At 46.0% G+C, this 18,842-nt stretch overlaps 1 protein-coding gene across 1 annotated transcript; it reads left to right on the top strand.

The window, feature by feature from the left end:
• DEGS1 (delta 4-desaturase, sphingolipid 1) lies at positions 1-7,919 on the top strand. The gene is made up of 3 exons (XM_065400995.1): positions 1-181; positions 3,548-4,290; positions 7,275-7,919. The coding sequence occupies exons 1-3, from the start codon at positions 100-102 to the stop codon at positions 7,419-7,421; spliced, it is 972 nt and encodes a 323-aa protein (XP_065257067.1). The 5' UTR covers positions 1-99; the 3' UTR covers positions 7,422-7,919.
• Positions 7,920-18,842: the final 10,923 nt, after the last annotated feature.

Raw genomic sequence — 18,842 nt, forward strand, 5'->3', positions numbered from 1 at the left:
CCTCCTCTCTTTATAAAGGGGGTGCGTCGCAGCCGCGTCCCGTCTGTGTGCGAGTCGAGTCGGCTGAGGGGGTGTCGGGAAGGGCGCGGCGCTGCAGCGATGGGGAACGCGGTGGCTCGGGAGGACTTCGAGTGGGTTTACACGGACCAGCCCCACGCCGATCGCCGCAAGGCGATCCTAGGTGAGCGAGGGGCCCGGGCAGCTTCCCCTCAGCGCCGGGGCGTCCTGCTGGCGGCGCATGTGTCTCCCCAGCCGGCTCGCTGTCAGGGCCGGTGGTGCCCTGGGCTCTACCCGTTCCGCCGGCGGGGGAAGGGCCTGATGCCTCCCCACAGGGAACTGGCCGCCCCCAGGGTCGCCGTGTCCGCTGGCAGCCTGCGCTTGTCGCTCTGCACGCGGGAGGGGCGCTGCCTGCGGGACGGAGCGGCCCCGTCCAGGGGAGGCGGCGTTTGTGTCCCCAGCGCCGAGGGAGCCCGTTTCGGGGCTCGCCGGGGGTGGCGAGCTTGGTAAAATGGCTGCCGCGGAAGGGGGGCAGGCGGGTGACACACGGGTCGGCCCCTTGAGACAGGCTCGGAGGCCGAGCTCTTCAGGCGCCTCGAAGGGCCCACCCCATCCGTGACCCGCTAGACACCGCTCCTTCCTCCGTCCGGGGGGCAGCGCGATTACCGCCAGGACTTCCCCCCGCCCTGCTGGGGGGGGGGGAGGGACGCCTCGCTCGGCTGCCCGCGAGCAGAGCCCCGGAATGAGGCGTTTCTGGACTGTCCAGAGGCCGGAGTCAACCCTGCAGATCCGCCCTCCTGGCCAGCGGCTCTGCGGGGCACGGGGAGGCTCCTCGGAGTCATTTTGAGACGTCTTCCGCTCAGCTGATTCGGGGGAGGGGATTGTCGTGTGGGTCAGACCCTCGTCAAACTGTCATGCCTTCCTCAAGTAAACTCACTGCGGTTGAAAGCCTCTTTCTAGCTAACGCGCTGGCTTCCAGAAACGTCTCCGGAATATTTCTTGTTAAAACTGATTGCCTGGGAAATTGTACACACATGATGCACACGTGAAGGAGAGGAGGAGGAGAAAAAAAGCCCTAAAAAAAGTGATTTTTGTATTTTGATCTTGCTGGCAGAAGAGCTGGTTGAGATGGAAAGCGTGAAGGAGGCATTTTCATGATGTGTACTGTTGGCGTGTGTAGTGTAGTGATGGATGTGATCAGTTATATATGAAACTGACAGTGCTTGTAGGGTAGTGGGAAGGGAAGTGGTGACTATACTACAGTGTTTCCAAAGAGCAGACTTAAATAGGGCTTCTGATCAGTTGTTACTGGGTGAACACTTCCCTTCTTTTAAATTGGGGTGTTTTTTCAGTTAACACTGGCAATGAGCACTTGTATCTGAGTGCTTTAATAGGCAGCAGGTTTAAAACAAATAAAAGGAAGTTCTTCTTCACGCAGCGCACAGTCAACTTGTGGAACTCCTTACCTGATGAGGTTGTGAAGGCTAGGACTATAACAGAGTTTAAAAGAGAACTGGATAAATTCATGGTGGTTAAGTCCATTAATGGCTATTAGCCAGGACGGGTAAGGAATGGTGTCCTTAGTCTCTGTCGGTCAGAGGGTGGAGATTAATGACAGGAGAGAGATCACTTGATCATTGCCTGTTAGGTTCACTCCCTCTGGGGCACTTGGCATTGGCCACTGTCAGTAGACAGGATACTGGGCTAGATGGACCTTTGGTCTGACCCGGTACGGCCTTTCTTATGTTCTTGTCTACACAGAGCAGTAATGCAGACAACTGGGGTGTGACTTCTAAAGTGCACTAGTGTGTTGTGCATTAGTTTGTCCATGTAGACCCTGCTGGTGTGCACTAAAGGTTCCCACCTGTGTGTGAATGTAGTGGTGTTTGAAGCAGTGCTACATTAAAGTGCACTAGGGAATATTACAAAAACATTACTTGTTACTGTGTGTGTATGTATGTGTAAAATATAAATAAAAAGCCTGCTAAAACCCTGATTAATTTTTTTGGCATCTACATAGAACGCAAATTGCTAAAAAGAAACACCCCACATAAATTACAGTGGGTCTGCCGTTAACTGATGGTGATGGGTGGGGATTGGTTTCATTTTCATTTTCTTGATTGGGAAACACTACTATACCAAATGCAGAGGTTACTTTAGGGTTTAAAAGGTCAGCATTAAACCCCTGAAGTGTGCAAAATAGTCAGTACTTTGACTAATTTGCAACTAGCTTTATGACAGTGGTTCAGATTTGCCTAAACTAAGTTTAGCTTACACCTCTGCACAACCAAGTCATCCCAAGAGTGGGATGTGGAGGGAGGGCAATTATATTAGCTGAGGCTGTCTGTTCTGGGAAGTAAAAAATACTAAGTCTCAGGAAGTTGCATCAAGGTTGGACCACATTGTCTCCTTGTCCATAACCACTTAGGCCAGGGGTGGGCAAACTTTTTGGCCCGAGGGCCACATTGGGATTGCAAAAACTGTATGGAGGGTGGGGTAGGGAAGGCTGTGCCTCCCCAGACAGCCTGGCCTCCGCCCCCTATCTGCCCCCTCACACTTCCTTCCCCCTGACTGCCCCCCTCAGAACCACTGACCTCCCCCTGGGACCCCAGCTCCAACCACCCCCTGGGACCCCACCTCCTATCCACCCCACCAACTGCCCTGACCCCTATCCACACCCCTGCCCCTAACAGCCCCTGGGACCCCACCCCCTTTCCAACCCCATCCCCTGTCTGCCCCCCAGGACCGTCTGCCCCTTATCCAACCCCCCCCTGCTCCCTGCCCCCTTACCATGCTGACCTCTGCAATTTGGATTGTCTGCCTTGTTTTGCTACAGCTTCCCAAGCCATCTTCCCTGGCTGTGCCTATGGTAAAAGCTGGTGTAGAGCCTGAAATATAATGTTTAATATCTGGCAGCAATGTTGATGTATGCAACTCTAGCAGGGACTATAAATCTTAGGTGGGTTGTGTAACATGCTGCTTGTACACTGTCTTAAAGGGATATTAGTGCAAATAAGTGCTTTCAGAAGCTTAATTACTGAAGTAGAAATGACAATTCATAAATAGGAATCTTTACATGTCTGCCCAAGATGAGTATGAAGTTGCTTATCTTCTTTAATTTTCTCATCCCTAAAAAGGGCGTAATATTTGTCCCTCAGATGTATGATTAATTTAAATCTGTAACAAACTGTGGAAGTGCATGCTAAGTATTAAGAGACTTTGGGTTTCTAGAATAAAACACCAAATACCACTAAACTACAGCAGCACTCTTTGATCTTGCTCAATATTTCAGGCATGCACATATGCCTACAGCAGTCAAACAATTCCCAACATGTACATGCAAACTACTAATGTAACTGAATTGCCAGAAATGTAGGAAGACTTAAGGAATGAGTCCACTCAACTTAATAGAATCAATTTTTGGGGGTGAGGGGAGAAGGAGGGTGTACTAGTAAGTTGTTTGTGTGGCTGAAAATTTTTTGGCTCTACTAAAGTGTACTTGTGACATTTTTCTCTTTGCATTTAACTATTTTTCTTCTCCCCATAACAGCGAAACATCCAGAAATAAAAGCTTTAATGAAGCCAGACTACAACTTGATATGGGTGGTTGTACTGATGGTTCTTGCACAGTTGATTGCGTTTTATCTAGTTAAAGACTTGGACTGGAAATGGGTTATGTTCTGGGCTTACGTTTTTGGCAGCTGCATCAGTCACTCAATGACTCTGGCTATTCATGAGATCTCTCACAATGGTGCCTTTGGCAATTGCAGAGCTATGTGGAATCGGTGGTTTGGAATATTTGCCAATCTCCCTCTTGGCCTCCCATACTCTATATCTTTCAAGAGATACCACATGGATCATCATCGCTATCTAGGAGGTGATGGAATTGATGTGGACATTCCTACTGACTTTGAAGGCTGGTTTTTCTGTACTCGTTTTAGGAAGTTCATATGGATTGTTCTTCAGCCTTTTTTCTATGCTATTCGACCTCTCTGCATCAATCCCAAACCAATTTCTCGATTGGAAATCATCAACTTGTTGGCTCAGCTCTCTTTTGATGTTGTAATATACTACTACTTGGGAATTAAATCAGCCTTCTACATGGTTGCAGGATCGATACTTGGACTGGGGTTGCATCCAATTTCAGGACACTTCATAGCTGAACATTACATGTTCTTAAAGGGACATGAGACTTACTCCTATTATGGGCCACTTAATTTGCTCACTTTTAATGTTGGCTACCACAATGAACACCATGACTTTCCCAATATTCCTGGCAAGAACCTTCCATTGGTAAGTACACTTTCAAGAATATATAAAGCTAATGGTAAACTGAAATTTACATCAGTGCTTGTTTAAGTTCAGGGGTGGGCAAACTTTTTGGCCCGAGGGCTACATCTGGGTATAGAAATTGTATGGCGGGCCATGGATGCTCATGAAATTGGGGTTGAGATGGAGGAGAGAGGGGGCTTTGGCTGGGGGTGCTGGCTCTGGGGTGGGGCCAGAAATGAGGAGTTCAAGGTGCAGGAGGGGGCAGTGGGGTGGGGTGCAGGTGTTGGGGTGGGGCTGGCAAGGAGGGGGTTGGGGTGCAGAAGGGGCTCCAGGCTGGGACCAAGGGGTTCAGAGAGCAGGAGGGGGGATCAGGGCAGGGGGTTGGGGGCACATTTCTCTTCTCCGCCTCCTAGATGGAGGTGTGGCCAGGCAGCTCAGCTGTGCCTTGCCCTGTTTGCAGGCACTGCCCCTGCAGCTCCCATTATGCATAGGAGCCAGAGGGGGCCATGCTGCTGCTTCCGGGAGCTGCATGGAGCGGCCCCCAAACCTGCTCCCCAGCTGGAGCTCAAGGGCTGGATTAAAACAGCTGGCAGGCCGGATCTGGGCGGTAGTTTGCTTACCCCTGTTTTAGTTCCTTTTTGGTTGAAGTAGGATACTTAAAGCAGCAAAAATAACAGGAGTACTTGTGGCACCTTAGAGACTAACAAATCCTTAACTATCCACTATAGACTTAAAACTACATTATGTGAAATAATTGTCTATTAAAGCAATCTTAAGTGTTACTTCTAATTGTCCTTCCCCCATCCAGCCTTACAATCTGTTTCTCTTCTATTTGCCTACTGGGTAGTACTTGACAGCACCTTGCATACTTTGTTTTTTGTGTAATAATTCAGTTTCTCACATTTTGGTTCCTGTTTCCCACACAGCAGTAGAAGAGAAACATAACTCATTATAAAACAACAAAAATGGGAGGAAACAAGGACAGTGAAACTACCTTCTTTTAAAAAGACTGCATTTTAATTTGAGCATTTCTCAAGTAAAAGCTTGCATAGCTAGTCTGATCCTTTCTGCTTACATAGGGATGCTTCTCTTGACTATTTTTAGCAAACTGATTAACAGCTTCCTGTTAACAAGCAAAAACTAAACTTGTTTACCTCAGATTAACATTTGGGAGCTTCCAAATTCTTGATGGATCATCCTACCACAAACATTAATTAAAGCTTTTCTATATCTGCATGCTAATTTAACTGCACACATACTGCCTCAAATGCAGCACACTGGCCACATCAACTGAGAATTTTCAGACTAGTTCCTAACTGATACAGCTTCCGCTGATGAAGCTGCAATGGAGACAGTATTTGTTACCATTGTTTTTTGTCAACACTACTATCATTTGTGGAGATGCAACTGTTTAGCAATTTTAAGACTTAATTCCTATGTCCTACAATAGAATCTGATAAATCCTTCAAGTAGCCATTATACGCAAGTCTGTCTTCAATCACATTACATAATTTCTTTAGTATTTTACATTCCTATAAGGTAGTTGCAGTTCAAAAAGCAAATAGTAACGTTGCATAACATATTAATAAATCCCCTTTGGAATACTTAATGCAAACCACACTCTGGGGCGGGGGGGAACGACTGGCCTTTCTGCAGGTTTTGAACTGGGAATATTTATGCCTCCTCTCCCTCTGGAATCATTAATCATGGCATTTTAAGGGATTTCTACCCTGGGTCAATCTTATCTGTGAGAAGACCAGTTAGACAATCCATATCTCAACATTCTGAATTCAGTGTCCAGAAAGCATTGATTGTCTCAGATGCATCTGAAGTACCTAGGCTGCTTGCTGTACTGTATTGATAGGCACCTGGAAAACCTACTAGGTCAATAAGTACCACAGGTTGCCCTGACTATTAGTCTTGAGTTTCAGAGCAGTTCATCAGCTGTTACTGCACCAATATATCTGCCCTGACTGATTATAATCAGGGGCTTCAAATGTGCTATTTCAAGATTAGCTCATGCCAGACCAGTTGTCTCAATAGCAGACCCAAACTTTCAAGCTTTTTTTCTCCTCTCTTCCCTACCCACATCCCCATTTCAGCTCTGTCCCAACTGCTTGATTGTTCCTGATTCAGGACCCAGTCAGCTGTCTTCAATACTTTGGTCCCCTTGCTTCTAGACCCTGTTCTTATTCTGAGTATAAACTCCTTGGACCACTGTTGGGTGAACTTATGTTTTTATGTACCAAGTGTCACACCACTGGGTTCTAGTTCAGTCTGAGGCTATGTACACACTACCACCTTCCTGAGTGACTTAAGTTACACCAACCTAACACTGGTGTGGACAGCACTGTGTTGGCAGGAGAACTTCTCCCGCCAACATAGCTACTGCTGGTCTTGGGGGCTGGAGTGATTAAGTTGATGGGAGACCTCTCTCCCATCTGCTTAGTGTCTGCACTAGCAGTGCTACAGTGGTGCAGCTGTGCCACTGTAAGCTCTGTAGTGTAGCCATAGCCTCAATCAGATAAACAAAAGCAGACCAGCAGCACTTTTTTGGGGGGGCGGGGTGTAACATACTGTCTGGACAAAGCAAAGAACCATGACTACCTGAATATCCCATGTAGATCACACCTCTGTTAGTTTAGGAGTACCTAAAAGGCCTTCCCTGCAAGCTGCTGGCCTTGGGCATTAAAACAGCTTTGCATTCTCCCTACAGTGGGTGTTAAAACTCTGATAGCTCCACATTGGGTGAATAAAATCTCCTTTTTTAAAAAATACAGGTTTAATGTTTAAAAAAATCCATTTACTTTTAAATTTGAAACAGACAACCTAGAATGTCTAAATTTATAATCTTCAGCTAATGCCACTAAAAGTAAATTTCTTAGCACTCCCAGTTGTTTAAAGACTTTGTTCTCCTGCTTCTAGAAGTACTGGCAGAAACACTGGAGGGGAAGAAGTTTTGAGCTTAGCAAATGTGAATAAACCTTTAATTTTTTTCCTCTTAGGTGAAGAAAATAGCAGCTGAATACTATGATAATCTTCCACAATATAACTCCTGGATAAAAGTGCTTTATGACTTTGTAATGGATGACACAATCAGCCCTTACTCACGCATGAAAAGGAAATTAAAGGGTGATGTGAAACAGGATTAAACTTCTGCCAACCAAAAGACTCTACAAAGCAAGATCTGGGATATTTAGCAAGAATTTCTTGTATCAGCTACTTGAAAAGAAGTTTATTTGTATCCTGAATTATTAAACTTCAGACATCTACAAGAATGCATTGGTGTATCCTAAAACAGACCTCTTCAGACCAATTAGACTACCACTAGCTAAACATTCTAACAGTCATTGGTGTAACTAATATACAAAAGACATGATTCAATATGCTCAGTGTATGTGTATAATAGTACTTAAGTTTGTTTTATAATACTTATTTCACAGCTGCTAACAAATCTTGTACTCAGACACCTGTTCCTGGCTTGTCTATTTAGACCTATAAACGATACTATTTACACTTCTGGCTTGTCCTGTGCTGCCCATTCCATGCTCATAACTTAGTCAATTATAGTATTAAAGTTCATACTTGATAAGTTAATCATGTTAGCTTAGTTACTTCTAAGTCTTGTTTCATTAAATGTGTTTTCAACTGATTTCTGTCTCTGAACGTCTTGGGGGTGAGCAGTAGGGGAGAAAATAAACTTCTAAACAGCAGTTAATAGTGATTGAATCTGCCTTGAGGGCTAATTCACTGCTGAATCAAAGCAGTGGCAGATCTAGGTTCTTATCAACAGTGACTATCTCACTACCACTAGTTTTAAAAACTACTTCATGAGGCTGCTGCTTTTTATGAACCACTCTTACTGATATTGGGGACTAAAGTAGTGATTATCTGACTAATTTCCTGGGTATATGGTTATTCCCCTAAGTGTTAGTATTTAGGAAAATAGTGGCAGAATAATCTGAAGACAAGTGTGTTTAGAGCCTAGTGCAAAAACCTCCACTAGCCTGGTATGGCTGACTGGGCTTGTTTAGCTTTTAAAGCCTCATTAAGTGAGTTTTGTTTTATTAATGTCAGTCACCTGTATTTGTGAAAACACACTAGGCACCTCACTCCTAGTTTAGGCTCTACTATGAATGCTGTTTGCACCTAAGCACTTAGGAACTTGTACCCTGAATGAGTTTAGGTTTCTGCCTGTGGGCATGTGCACTACTGTCTTAAGCCCTAAACTGATTCACAAAGCAGGGTAAAAAAGGTTTTGTCTACCTATGGTGTATGCAGGCCAGTAGATGCTGAGACCACCTACTGCATTGGTGGTAATGATGGTGCTGCCTTTTTTCTCTTCACCCCCCCCCCCCATTACTATAAAAACCATTTAGGTTCCTAAGCTACCTCTAGACAGCTGGTTACCATTTGTGGATTGCTAAAATGAGGCAGCCTGTAGCCTAGACTTAGCCCTACCCCTCTCAGAGAGGGACACTTACGTCATTAGCCTCTCCCATGGGTTAGCTTAGGTGCTCCCTGCCTAGGGTACTGGTTTTTGTGGATTGCATTCTAAGATGCCTATCTCTTCCCCATTCATTGTAGGCAGTCTAGGGGCCTAACTCCGCTTTGGCAATTAGTGTTCCTGTGATTGTTTAGGCATCTGACATTAGGTGCTGTGATGCTTAGCATTGCAATGCCTGAGTCCCTTCAGGGATCCTAACCCTTAGGGCTGCCCTTATAATTGGCAGATCTTCTGACCACTACCTATTCCACCTTGAAAATGAATATAATTATTACTGCAGATAACTAGGAAAAATATCACCTGAGGTATACAGATGGCTAGGTGTCTCCTGAACAGGGAAATACAGCTATTGTAACCAGTTTAGTCATTTGTGCACATTTAATGGTGTAGTTAAAATGAAGAATTAACAAAAACCAAATTGCATTAACACAAACAAACCTTTCCCATATGTTGTAGGTTAGTATCTTCCTGTTCTCCAGCCATACTTTTTAGTGGGCTCTGTACATTTCTGCATCTTCTAATCCTGCCTTGATCCTTTTTGCTTCCCTATCTCCAAAAATGCAGATACCATAGACACTTTCTGTGAAGAATAACTGATAAACAGAAAATTATGCTGATGCCCCTTCTGCCATTTTGATGATCTTTTTATAGGGCCAGATTTCTAAAGGTGCCAAGAGGGCTTTTTCAAAAGTGCTTATTTGCATCTTTAAAAATCTGATGCAAAACAGCAGTTCCCAACCTTGTATGTCTGTCATAAAAGCTGGAGCCAAACTTTTAGCCTTCACTAAGTGGTGGTCTGTACAAGGGAGGCTGAAGGACTGTTCTGGCCTATGTTTCCATTCTTTGGTTACCCTTCTTGAGCCACTTTAAAAGGGCCTGATTGCAAGGGGAGTAGATGCTTATTTTCTGAATATTGGCCTCGTGGTTCTGGGTGACCAACTTGAGTCACTTTTGAAAATGTAGGCCCTGTCTGTATTTGGTTAATTCGTAAATATCAGTGGCTTAAATTTACAGCCTCCCTACAAAAGGTTAAGTATTTACAAAGAATTAACTTGTTTGGGGCCTTTGACAAAATAGTTGGCTTACTGTACCATGTAACTAGTCACTTTTTTGTCAACTATGCTTCCTTTATATCCGTATAACCAGCACTTGAAGGTAAACCTATAAATAAATGCTTTTGGATAACACTGGAAAAGTGGCTTTTGTACTGGTGCCTTGCTAGTAAACTAACTTTCATTGGATTACAATGTAATGTTTTATAGCTAAACTTTAAGTTTAGCTTAACCTCCCCAAAGACTTTTATAAAGGACAGAAATATGAAGCAACTTGAAATGTAAAGGGTCAGCTTGCTTTTAATTAACTTTTGGAAGCAGATGGGCATCTGGAAGACTAACATTTGTGTGTTTGGGCAGTGAAATTGTCAGACAATGTATGTTAAAATACTTTTTTTTTTTAGCAAAATTAATATTAGCTAATGTTTTGTTCAATGCCTGAAAAATTGCAAAAAAAAGTGTGGTGGGGGGGGAGGAGTACATTATCTAAACTCCTCTGTGCTGAGAAGGCTGTCCTGTGCCTGGATGGGGGATGGATCATCTTCATTAAAACCTTCCCCATACTTGACAAAAGCTATCCTCTGCTGCTGCTTTGAGTAGTGTCCCTATGCCTGCTCCACTGTGGGTGTGCTTGCATCCCTGCACTGCTGATCAGAGGACTTTAGTAGCAGTATCTGTTGGGACCACGACTATGCTGTCTCTCCTTGTGCTGTGCCACGAGGCTAGTCAGCACACGTAGGCTAACCCATCTCAGTTCCTGCTCAACCACCCTTGGCTAGAGATGGAGCCATTAGCAGTTCATAAAGACTATTGTTTTAATCTATATACCTATAGTTAGTCTCTTGGTTATAGTTCTAGTTTTTTTTCCCTTTTATTTTATCCTTTTAAAAAAAGGAGAGACTTCATTTTTCTTCCCTGTCAGGAACCTTTTCCCCCAACAGGGTATGCCTGTAAAGAGGCTATCCTGGTCACAGATAAGTACACTCAGTCCATTTTCTGCCTCCGGGACAGCCACATACAACAAAAGTGTGGTCGTTGCCAACAAGTCGGCCCAGGATCCTGCGAAGACAGAGCTCTGTCAGAAGATTATCTTCATCAAGGCAGCTCTCTGACCCTAGTTGGCTGGTAGATGTGAGTCCTCCCTACAGTCTTCTACATCTTAAGGGCTGTGGGTCAAAAAAGCAGACTACAGCCCCCTTTCACAAATTATCTAAGAGAGCAGTGAGCCCTGAGATAGTCATAAGTGATCACCATCTAGCTCAATATCACTGACACCAAAGCCATCTCAGTCTGACACCCATGGCTCTCAGAGACCACCAGCAACCAGTACTGCTGGCAGGCCCATGAACCCGATGGGCACGGGCACTGACTCATCGGCACCAATGGACAGGAGTAAGCACTCCTCCAAAAAGCTACTCCAGGTATGCAACCCCCATTGGTACCATCAGTGACGGCTCACCCGGTCCCAGAACAAGTGGTGCAGAGATCACCAACACCAGGATGATTGGTACCAGCGGAATTCTAACATGCAAAAGCAGGGCTGGCTCTAGGTTTTTTGCCATCCCAAGCAAAAAATTTGCCACTCCAAGCGCCCAACTGCTCAAACAAACAAACAAAATGGCCGGAATGCCGCCCCTGGAATTGCTTTGCTGGTGCCTAGAGCCGGTCCTGTGCAAAAGGCCTCTGGATGTCCCTTCCTCTCACTACTGAGATCTCTTCACTGAGCCTCTGCCAAGCACAGGAGGTATCCACGCTGCCATGCTCCTCCACTCTCTAGTGAGGGTTCAGACAGCCTGAGGAGGTAGTGTTGCAGTACTCCTCCCAAGCTTCAACAGAGCCCAAGGATATACCCACAGGTTGCACCACCACCATCCTGGTACAACCACCCATGGGCACCACCACTGGGCTCTATGCCATCACCCTAATGACCATATTGGGACCTTGGGCAGCACACTGCCAGCATGCCTCTTGAACTTCGAGCCTCACCGGAGAACCCTCACACATGCCGCATCATCCAGGGCTTCGGAACTGTTCAATACTTAGAGGACCAGGAAGCCGGTAGTGAGGAGCAGGTGACCATATCCTCCTCCTCCAGATGAAGCCGTCATTCCTTCTCCACCGTCTTTGGCAGATAACTTTAGTCTCTTCAGGAGCTGGCAAAGAGGGTAGCAGACACTCTCCAGGTTCCATTGGAAGATATCAAGGTTACCCATCATCAACTCCTTGATATCCTCTATTCTTCAGCTTCCTCAAAGATTGCCCTGATTAATGAGGCCATTTTAGACCCAGCAAAGACCATGTAGCAAACCCCGGCATCAGTAGCCCCAACCTGCAAATGAGCAGACAAAAAATATTAATTCCCCACCAAGGAATCTGAATTCCCATTGTCCCACCCACCACCCAGCTCCATTGTGGAGGACACCATCAACTCCCTTGCCTGACCACACCAGTCAAGGGCTTCTCCCTATGCAAAGACTGGAAGCACCTTGACCTGTTCGGTAAAAAAGCATACTCCTTAGCCACTCTACAATTTTGTATTGTCAATTACCAGGCCTTCACCGCGAAATATAATTATATTAAGTCAGGGGTGGGCAAATTATGGCCCATGGGCCGGATTCGGCCTGCCAGCCATTTTAATCCAGATCTCGAGCTCCTGCTGGGGAGGGGTGGTCTGGGGTTTGCCCCGCTCTGGCGCTTCAGCCAGGGAGTAGGGTCGGGGGCCACTCCACGCAGCTCCCGGAAGCAGCAGCATAACCCCCCTCTGGCTCCTATGCGCAGGCGCGGCTAGTCCGCTCTGCTGCACGCTGCCCCAAGCACTGCCCCCGCAGCTCCCATTGGCTGTGGATCCCAGCCAATGGGAGCTGCGGGGGCAGTGCTTGGGGCAGCGTGCAACAGAGCTGACTAGCTGTGCCTCTGCGTAGGATCCGGAGAGGGGACATGCCACTGCTTCCGGGAACCGCTTGAGGTAAGTGCCGCCTGGAGACTGCACCCCTAAGCCTCCCCCCACGCCCCAACCCCCTCCCACCCTCCAAACCCCTCGATCCCAGCCCAGAGCATCCTCCTGCACCCCAAACTTCTCATCCCCAGCCCCGTCCTGAACTCCTCATTTCTGTCCCCATCCCGGAGCCCACACCCACAGCCAGAGCCCTCACCCCTCCTGCACCCCAACCCCAATTTCATGAGCATTCATGGCCCGCCGTACAATTTCTATACCCAGATGTGGCCCGAGGGCCAAAAAGTTTGCCCACCCCTGCATTAATTGCTCAAAACTTAATGACTTTATTGAAAAATGCTTGAAGTACATCGTGACTCATTCAAGGCCATTATCAAGGAGGGCCAATTAGTGGCAAAGACATCGCTGCAATCTGCCAGAAGCAATGAGATTATGGAATTGATGCATCTCCCACAATATTACACTGTCTGCGACTTACCTTCTGGGCACACACAACTCGATAGCAGACAGTCTCAATCACAAATTCCCACATAACCATGAGTGGGAGATGTACCTGACAGTACTTCATGACCTATTCAGATGATGGGGATGCTGTCTACAAACCTGTTTGTCACTCACCTGAACAAGAAGTGTCCACACTATTGCTCCAGAGAGAGGATGGGACAACACTCCTTAGGTGACGCTTTCCTCTTTCTCTGGGACAGGGATCTTCTCTATGCCTTCCCTCCATTTCCCCTAGTGTTGAAGGTCCTGCTGAAAATAAAAAGGGATGGAGCTCATGTCATTCTGATTGCTCCTACTTGGCCGAGACTGACCTGGTACCCTTATCTGTCACAGCTTGGGATGTGCCCCCTCATCTCTCTCCCAGTCATTCCGTACCTCCTCTTGCAGAACGAAGGACGTACCCTACATCCCAGCTTGGGGAGTTTCTGCCTCAAGGCATAGCTCCTGCTTGTCTCCAAGACCTAGAAAGCTCCTGTTCAAGAAAGGTACAAGAGGTTCTATTACACAGTAGCAAGTCCTCAACACAACACACATACCTGCAGAAATGGTCTAAGATTTCAGATTTGGTGCATGTCCCAACAAATCTCCCCAGCATCCGTGACTCTTTCACACAAAAGTAGTGCCCAAACTTTTCCTATTGTGCCCCCCCCTTACCAATAATGGAATGTGTCTGCAGCCCCTGGAGCGGGGGCCAGCGGCTGGGCCGGGGCCGTAGCTGTGTCTGGGGCTGGAGTGGAGCTGGTGGCACAGTGGGGCTGGAGGGGTCACTGTGCTGTCACACCCAACTACAAAAAGGTTCCTCAAGGGTATAGTAAACCTCTTCCCTCAATCTCGACTTCCTACCCCCACATGGGACCTGAACCCTGTACTGGAAGGACTGACTAGGCCCCCGCTTTGAACCCATGGCTACCTGTTTGCTAACCTACCTATCAATGAAAACAGCCTTTGTGGTAGTGATTACCTCAGCCAGGAGAATAGGAGAGAGAACAGCTCTGATGGCACTGTGACAGGTTGGATCACAGAAACCCCCTTAGGGCTGCCAACTGATGTACCAAGACTACTCCTGCTCCTGCCTTCCCTGCCAGCTTGGGACTCCAGAACCCTGCCTGGTTGTGCCAGATGCGTTTGCTGGCTACAAACACAGACCCAGGTCTGAACCACGTCCCACAAACTGCAGGCTTAACTGAAACACCGTAAGAAGTGTTCCTGACTCTAACACTCAGATGCCCAACTCCCAATGGGGTCCAAACCCCAAATAAATCCGTTTTTCTCATAAATTGTTTGCCTTCTATAACACTGATAGAGAGATATGCACAGCTGTGTCCCCCCCCGGCCAGGTATTAATATTCTTGCCTGCATCTTTATACCTGACTCCGGAAATTTCCACTACCTGTGTCTGACAAAGTGGATATTCACCCACGAAAGCTTATGCTCCAATACGTCTAAGGTGCCACAGGACTCTGTCGCTTTTTACAGATCCAGACTAACACGGCTACCCCTCTGATACTTAATAAGTAAAAAGTGATTTTATTAATTACAAAAAGTAGGATTTAAGTGGTTCCAGGTGATAACAGACAGAACAAAGTGAATTACCAAGCAAAATAAAATAAAACAGGCAAGTCTAAACCTAATACAGTAAGAAGCTGAATACAGATATAATCTCACCCTCAGAGATGTTCCAATAAGCCTCTTTTACAGACTAGCCTCCTTCTAGTCTGGGTCCAGCAATCACTCACACCCCCGTGGTTACTGTCCTTTGTTCCAGTTTCTTTCAGGTATCCTTTGGGAGTGGAGAGGCCATCTCTTGAGCCAACTGAAGACAAAATGGAGGAGTCTCCCAGGGGTTTAAATAGACTTTCTCTTGTGGGTGAACACCCCTCCCTCCCGCTGTGTAGAGTCCCAGCTACAAGATGGAGTTTTGGAGTCACATGGGCAAGTCACATGTCCATGCATGACTGAGTTCCTTACCAGGCAAGCCACATTCCTGGGAACGCTCAGATGTGGATTGGTGTCTCCAAGTTCATTGACGATTAAGTGTTTATTGATTGGGCACTTACTGAGAATAGTCTTTTCTCAGGAAGCTGACTAACTGCTTCTCTGAGGCTATTTAAAATTAAACAAGTACACAGCCAATATTCATAACTTCGAGTACAAAAATGACATATGCATACAAATAGGATGAATATATTCAGTAGATCATAACCTTTACAGAGATATGTTACATGGCATATGTAGCATAAAACATATTCCAGTTATGTCATATATACATTCATAAGCATATTCCCATAAAGCATTATGGGGTGCAACGTCACAGGCACATCCTCCCTACATGGTATTTTTTCCAAACAAGGTTACACACCCAAAATTCATGCCTAAGGGCTTGTCTACACTGGCACTTTACAGCGCTGAAACTTGCAGTGCTCGGGGTGTTTTTTCAGACCCGAGTGAGGAAGTTGCAGCGCTGTAAAGTGCCAGTGTAGCCGTGCTCCCAGCGCTGGTAGCTATTCCCCTCATGGAGGTGGGTTTTTTATAGCGCTGGGAGAGCCGGTGCCATGACTACACAGCCATGTTAAAGCGCTGCCGTGGCAGCACTTTAACATTGCTAGTGAAGACGTGCCCTGAGATAACCTCTCAGTTTCACATTAGTCAAGTTGTGGGGGGAGGGGGTAGCTCAGTGGTTTGAGCATTGGCTTGCTAAACCCAGGGTTGAGAGTTCAATCCTTGAGGGGGGCACCTAGGGATCTGGGGCAAAATCAGTACTTGGTCCTGCTACTGAAGGCAGGGGGCTGGACTTGATGATCTTTCAGGGTCCCTTCCAGTTCTATGAGATAGGTATATCTCCATATATTGTATTATGATTCACCTTCCAATATTTTACCCCCAGCCTCACCAAGACAATAGGGATGCTATACTACATACCCAAGATGTCAGGAGAGCCCTAGCCTTCTATCTGGACAGGACAAAGGCATTCAGGAAGTCCCCATTGCTTTTCCTCTCCATGGCGTAAAGATCCAAGGGCTCAGCAATATCAGCCCAAAGACTTTCCAAGTGGGTCTCGAACTGTATCAAACATTGCTGCCAAGTTTGCAGTGTGACCCCTCCACATGCTATTCATACACACTCCACAAGGTCAATCTCATCAGTCGCCTTCTTTAAGAATATCCCTAGCGCAGAGCTCTAGAGTGGCAAGCTCGGCATCAGTCCACACTTTCGCAAAACACGATGCGATCACTACGGACTCTGCCTCCGATGCCATCTTCAGCTCGCTGGTGCGGTCATCTGTAACTGACCTGACTCAAAAGTCCCGGCCCTCCAGAAAGGGTACTGCTTGGGATTCACCTACAGTGGAGCACCCATAGGGGCACTACTCAAAGAAGTTACTCCCTTTGTGCGGTAACGATTGTTCTTCAAGATGTGTCTCCCCTATGGATTCTCCACGACCTCCCACTTCCCCCCTACGTCAGAGTTCTTGTCAATGATTCTGCAGTAGAGAAGAAGATACTGAGGGGAGTTAGCCCACATGCACTGACTAGCCTCGTGTAGGTTCCTATGTACATGTAAGGCCAAAACATTTGAGGACTTGTCTTTCTCTGCATAGAGTTTTAAAATGTCAGAGCACTTTGGCCGTTGCCCTCAACCCAGATGCCCTACTTTTATGTAGAAACTGTCTGGTGTTTGGCTGTCAGCTTCCAGCCCCCAATTAACTTTGTTTTAGCAGTGATATGATTTGTAAAGTGCCCTGGCAAGATGGGGCCCTCTGCAAATGCAAAATACTGCCTTGCATCCACTACTTTTTCTTCTTTCTCCAAGTGCTTGTCTACATGTCTTCAACTCTGTGTGCGCATATACCTCATGCACTCAAGATCAGAATCTTTTGGCCACCACTATCCAGTGGGACCACACCTTTGCCTTAAGTGCCCTTGTTCACCTCCTATTGAGGGCATAAAGGGAGAGCAAAGACAACCAACTCTCAGTTCTGTTTTTCCCCACCCATGGCTAAGAAATGGAACAAAGAGAAGTAGCCCTGTGTTCAGAACCTGAGGTCTTTTAACTATATATGTTACCCTCTTAGTTAGTTTCAGTTCAGGTGAACTCTTTTCCAGTTATTTGTTTAGCAGGTGTTCAGCTTTTTAGGTGACCAAAAATCACCCAGATTTAACAATTGTTCTTCATATTAAGGTAGTTTAACCCCCTCAGTAATGGGAATTCAAAATGTTTGTTGTGTGTTGGCAAAAAGGCATGTCACTGAGCAATATTGTTTGTTTTCTAAACAAACCTTAGTGAGGAAAGCTCTTAAAACTTTTTCTTTACGATAAATCAGTGAGACCTTACTCAGACCTGGGCAAACAAGACCTTTCTGGCTTCAAGCAGTCCTCTAAAAATGGCCCAGCAAGTATTGGTTCTTTGATAAACTTCAGGGCACAAGAGCAAACTATTCCACTGTGTAGGAAAGATAGGAAGTATGGCAAGAGACCACCCTGGCTAAACCAAGAGATCTTCAATGATCTAAAACTCAAAAAAGTGTCCTACAAAAAGTGGAAACTTGGTCAAATTACAAAGGATGAATATAAACAAATAACACAAGTAAGTAGGGACAAAATTAGAAAAGTGAAGGCACAAAACGAGATCAAACTAGCTAGGGACATAAAAGGAAACAAGAAAACATTCTACAAATACATTAGAAGCAAGAGGAAGACCAAGGACAGAGTAGGCCCATTATTCAATGAGGGGGGAAAGAGAATAACAGAAAATGTGGAAATGGCAGAGGTGCTTACTGACTTCTTTGTTTCAGTTTTCACCAAGAAGGTTGGTGGCGATTGGACATCTAACATAGTGAATGCCAGTGAAAATGAGGTAGGATCAGAGGCTAAAATAGGAAAAGAACAAGTCAAAAATTACTTAGACAAGTTAGATGTCTTCAAATCACCAGGGCCTGATGAAATGCATCCTAGAATACTCAAGGAGCTGACTGAGGAATCTGAGCCATTAGCAATTATCTTTGAAAAGTAATGGAAGATGGGAGACATTCCAGAAGACTGAAAAAGGGCAAATATAGTACCCATCTATAAAAAGGGAAATAAGGACAACCTGGGAAATTACAGACCAGTCAGCTTAACTTCTGTACCCGGAAAGATAATGGAGCAAATAATTAAGCAATCAATTTGCAAATATCTAGATTCTAGAAGATAATAAGGTGATAAATAATAGTCAGCATGGATTTGTCAAGAACAAATCGTGTCAAAGCACCCTGATAGCTTTCTTTGACAGGGTAACAAGCCTTGTGGATAGGGGGGAAACGGTAGATGTGGTATATCTTGACTTCAGTAAGCTTTTGATACTGTCTCACATGACCTTCTCACAGGGCCGGTGCAACCACTAGGCGAACTAGGCAGCCGCCTAGGGCAGCAAGTGGTTGTGGGCACCCAGGGCCGTCCTCAGGCATAGGCAGCTGAGTAGGGCACCTGAAAATTCGGGGCACCATTGGGTCTTAATGTCCACCCAACTGGTTTTCCTATCCCTGTTCTGACCCTTCCTGCAGGCTCTGAGTCTTCCTGGG

This window comes from Emys orbicularis, chromosome 3, assembly GCF_028017835.1.
Source record: "Emys orbicularis isolate rEmyOrb1 chromosome 3, rEmyOrb1.hap1, whole genome shotgun sequence".
Lineage (NCBI taxonomy): Eukaryota > Metazoa > Chordata > Testudines > Emydidae > Emys > Emys orbicularis.

Bases quoted from the DNA above. Each gene is read 5' to 3' on its own strand.
- DEGS1 (XM_065400995.1), top strand. From the start codon at position 100: ATGGGGAACGCGGTGGCTCGGGAGGACTTCGAGTGGGTTTACACGGAC. The intron at 182-3,547 runs GTGAGCGAGGGG...TCCCCATAACAG, and splicing joins TCGCCGCAAGGCGATCCTAG to CGAAACATCCAGAAATAAAA. The intron at 4,291-7,274 runs GTAAGTACACTT...TTTTCCTCTTAG, and splicing joins CTGGCAAGAACCTTCCATTG to GTGAAGAAAATAGCAGCTGA.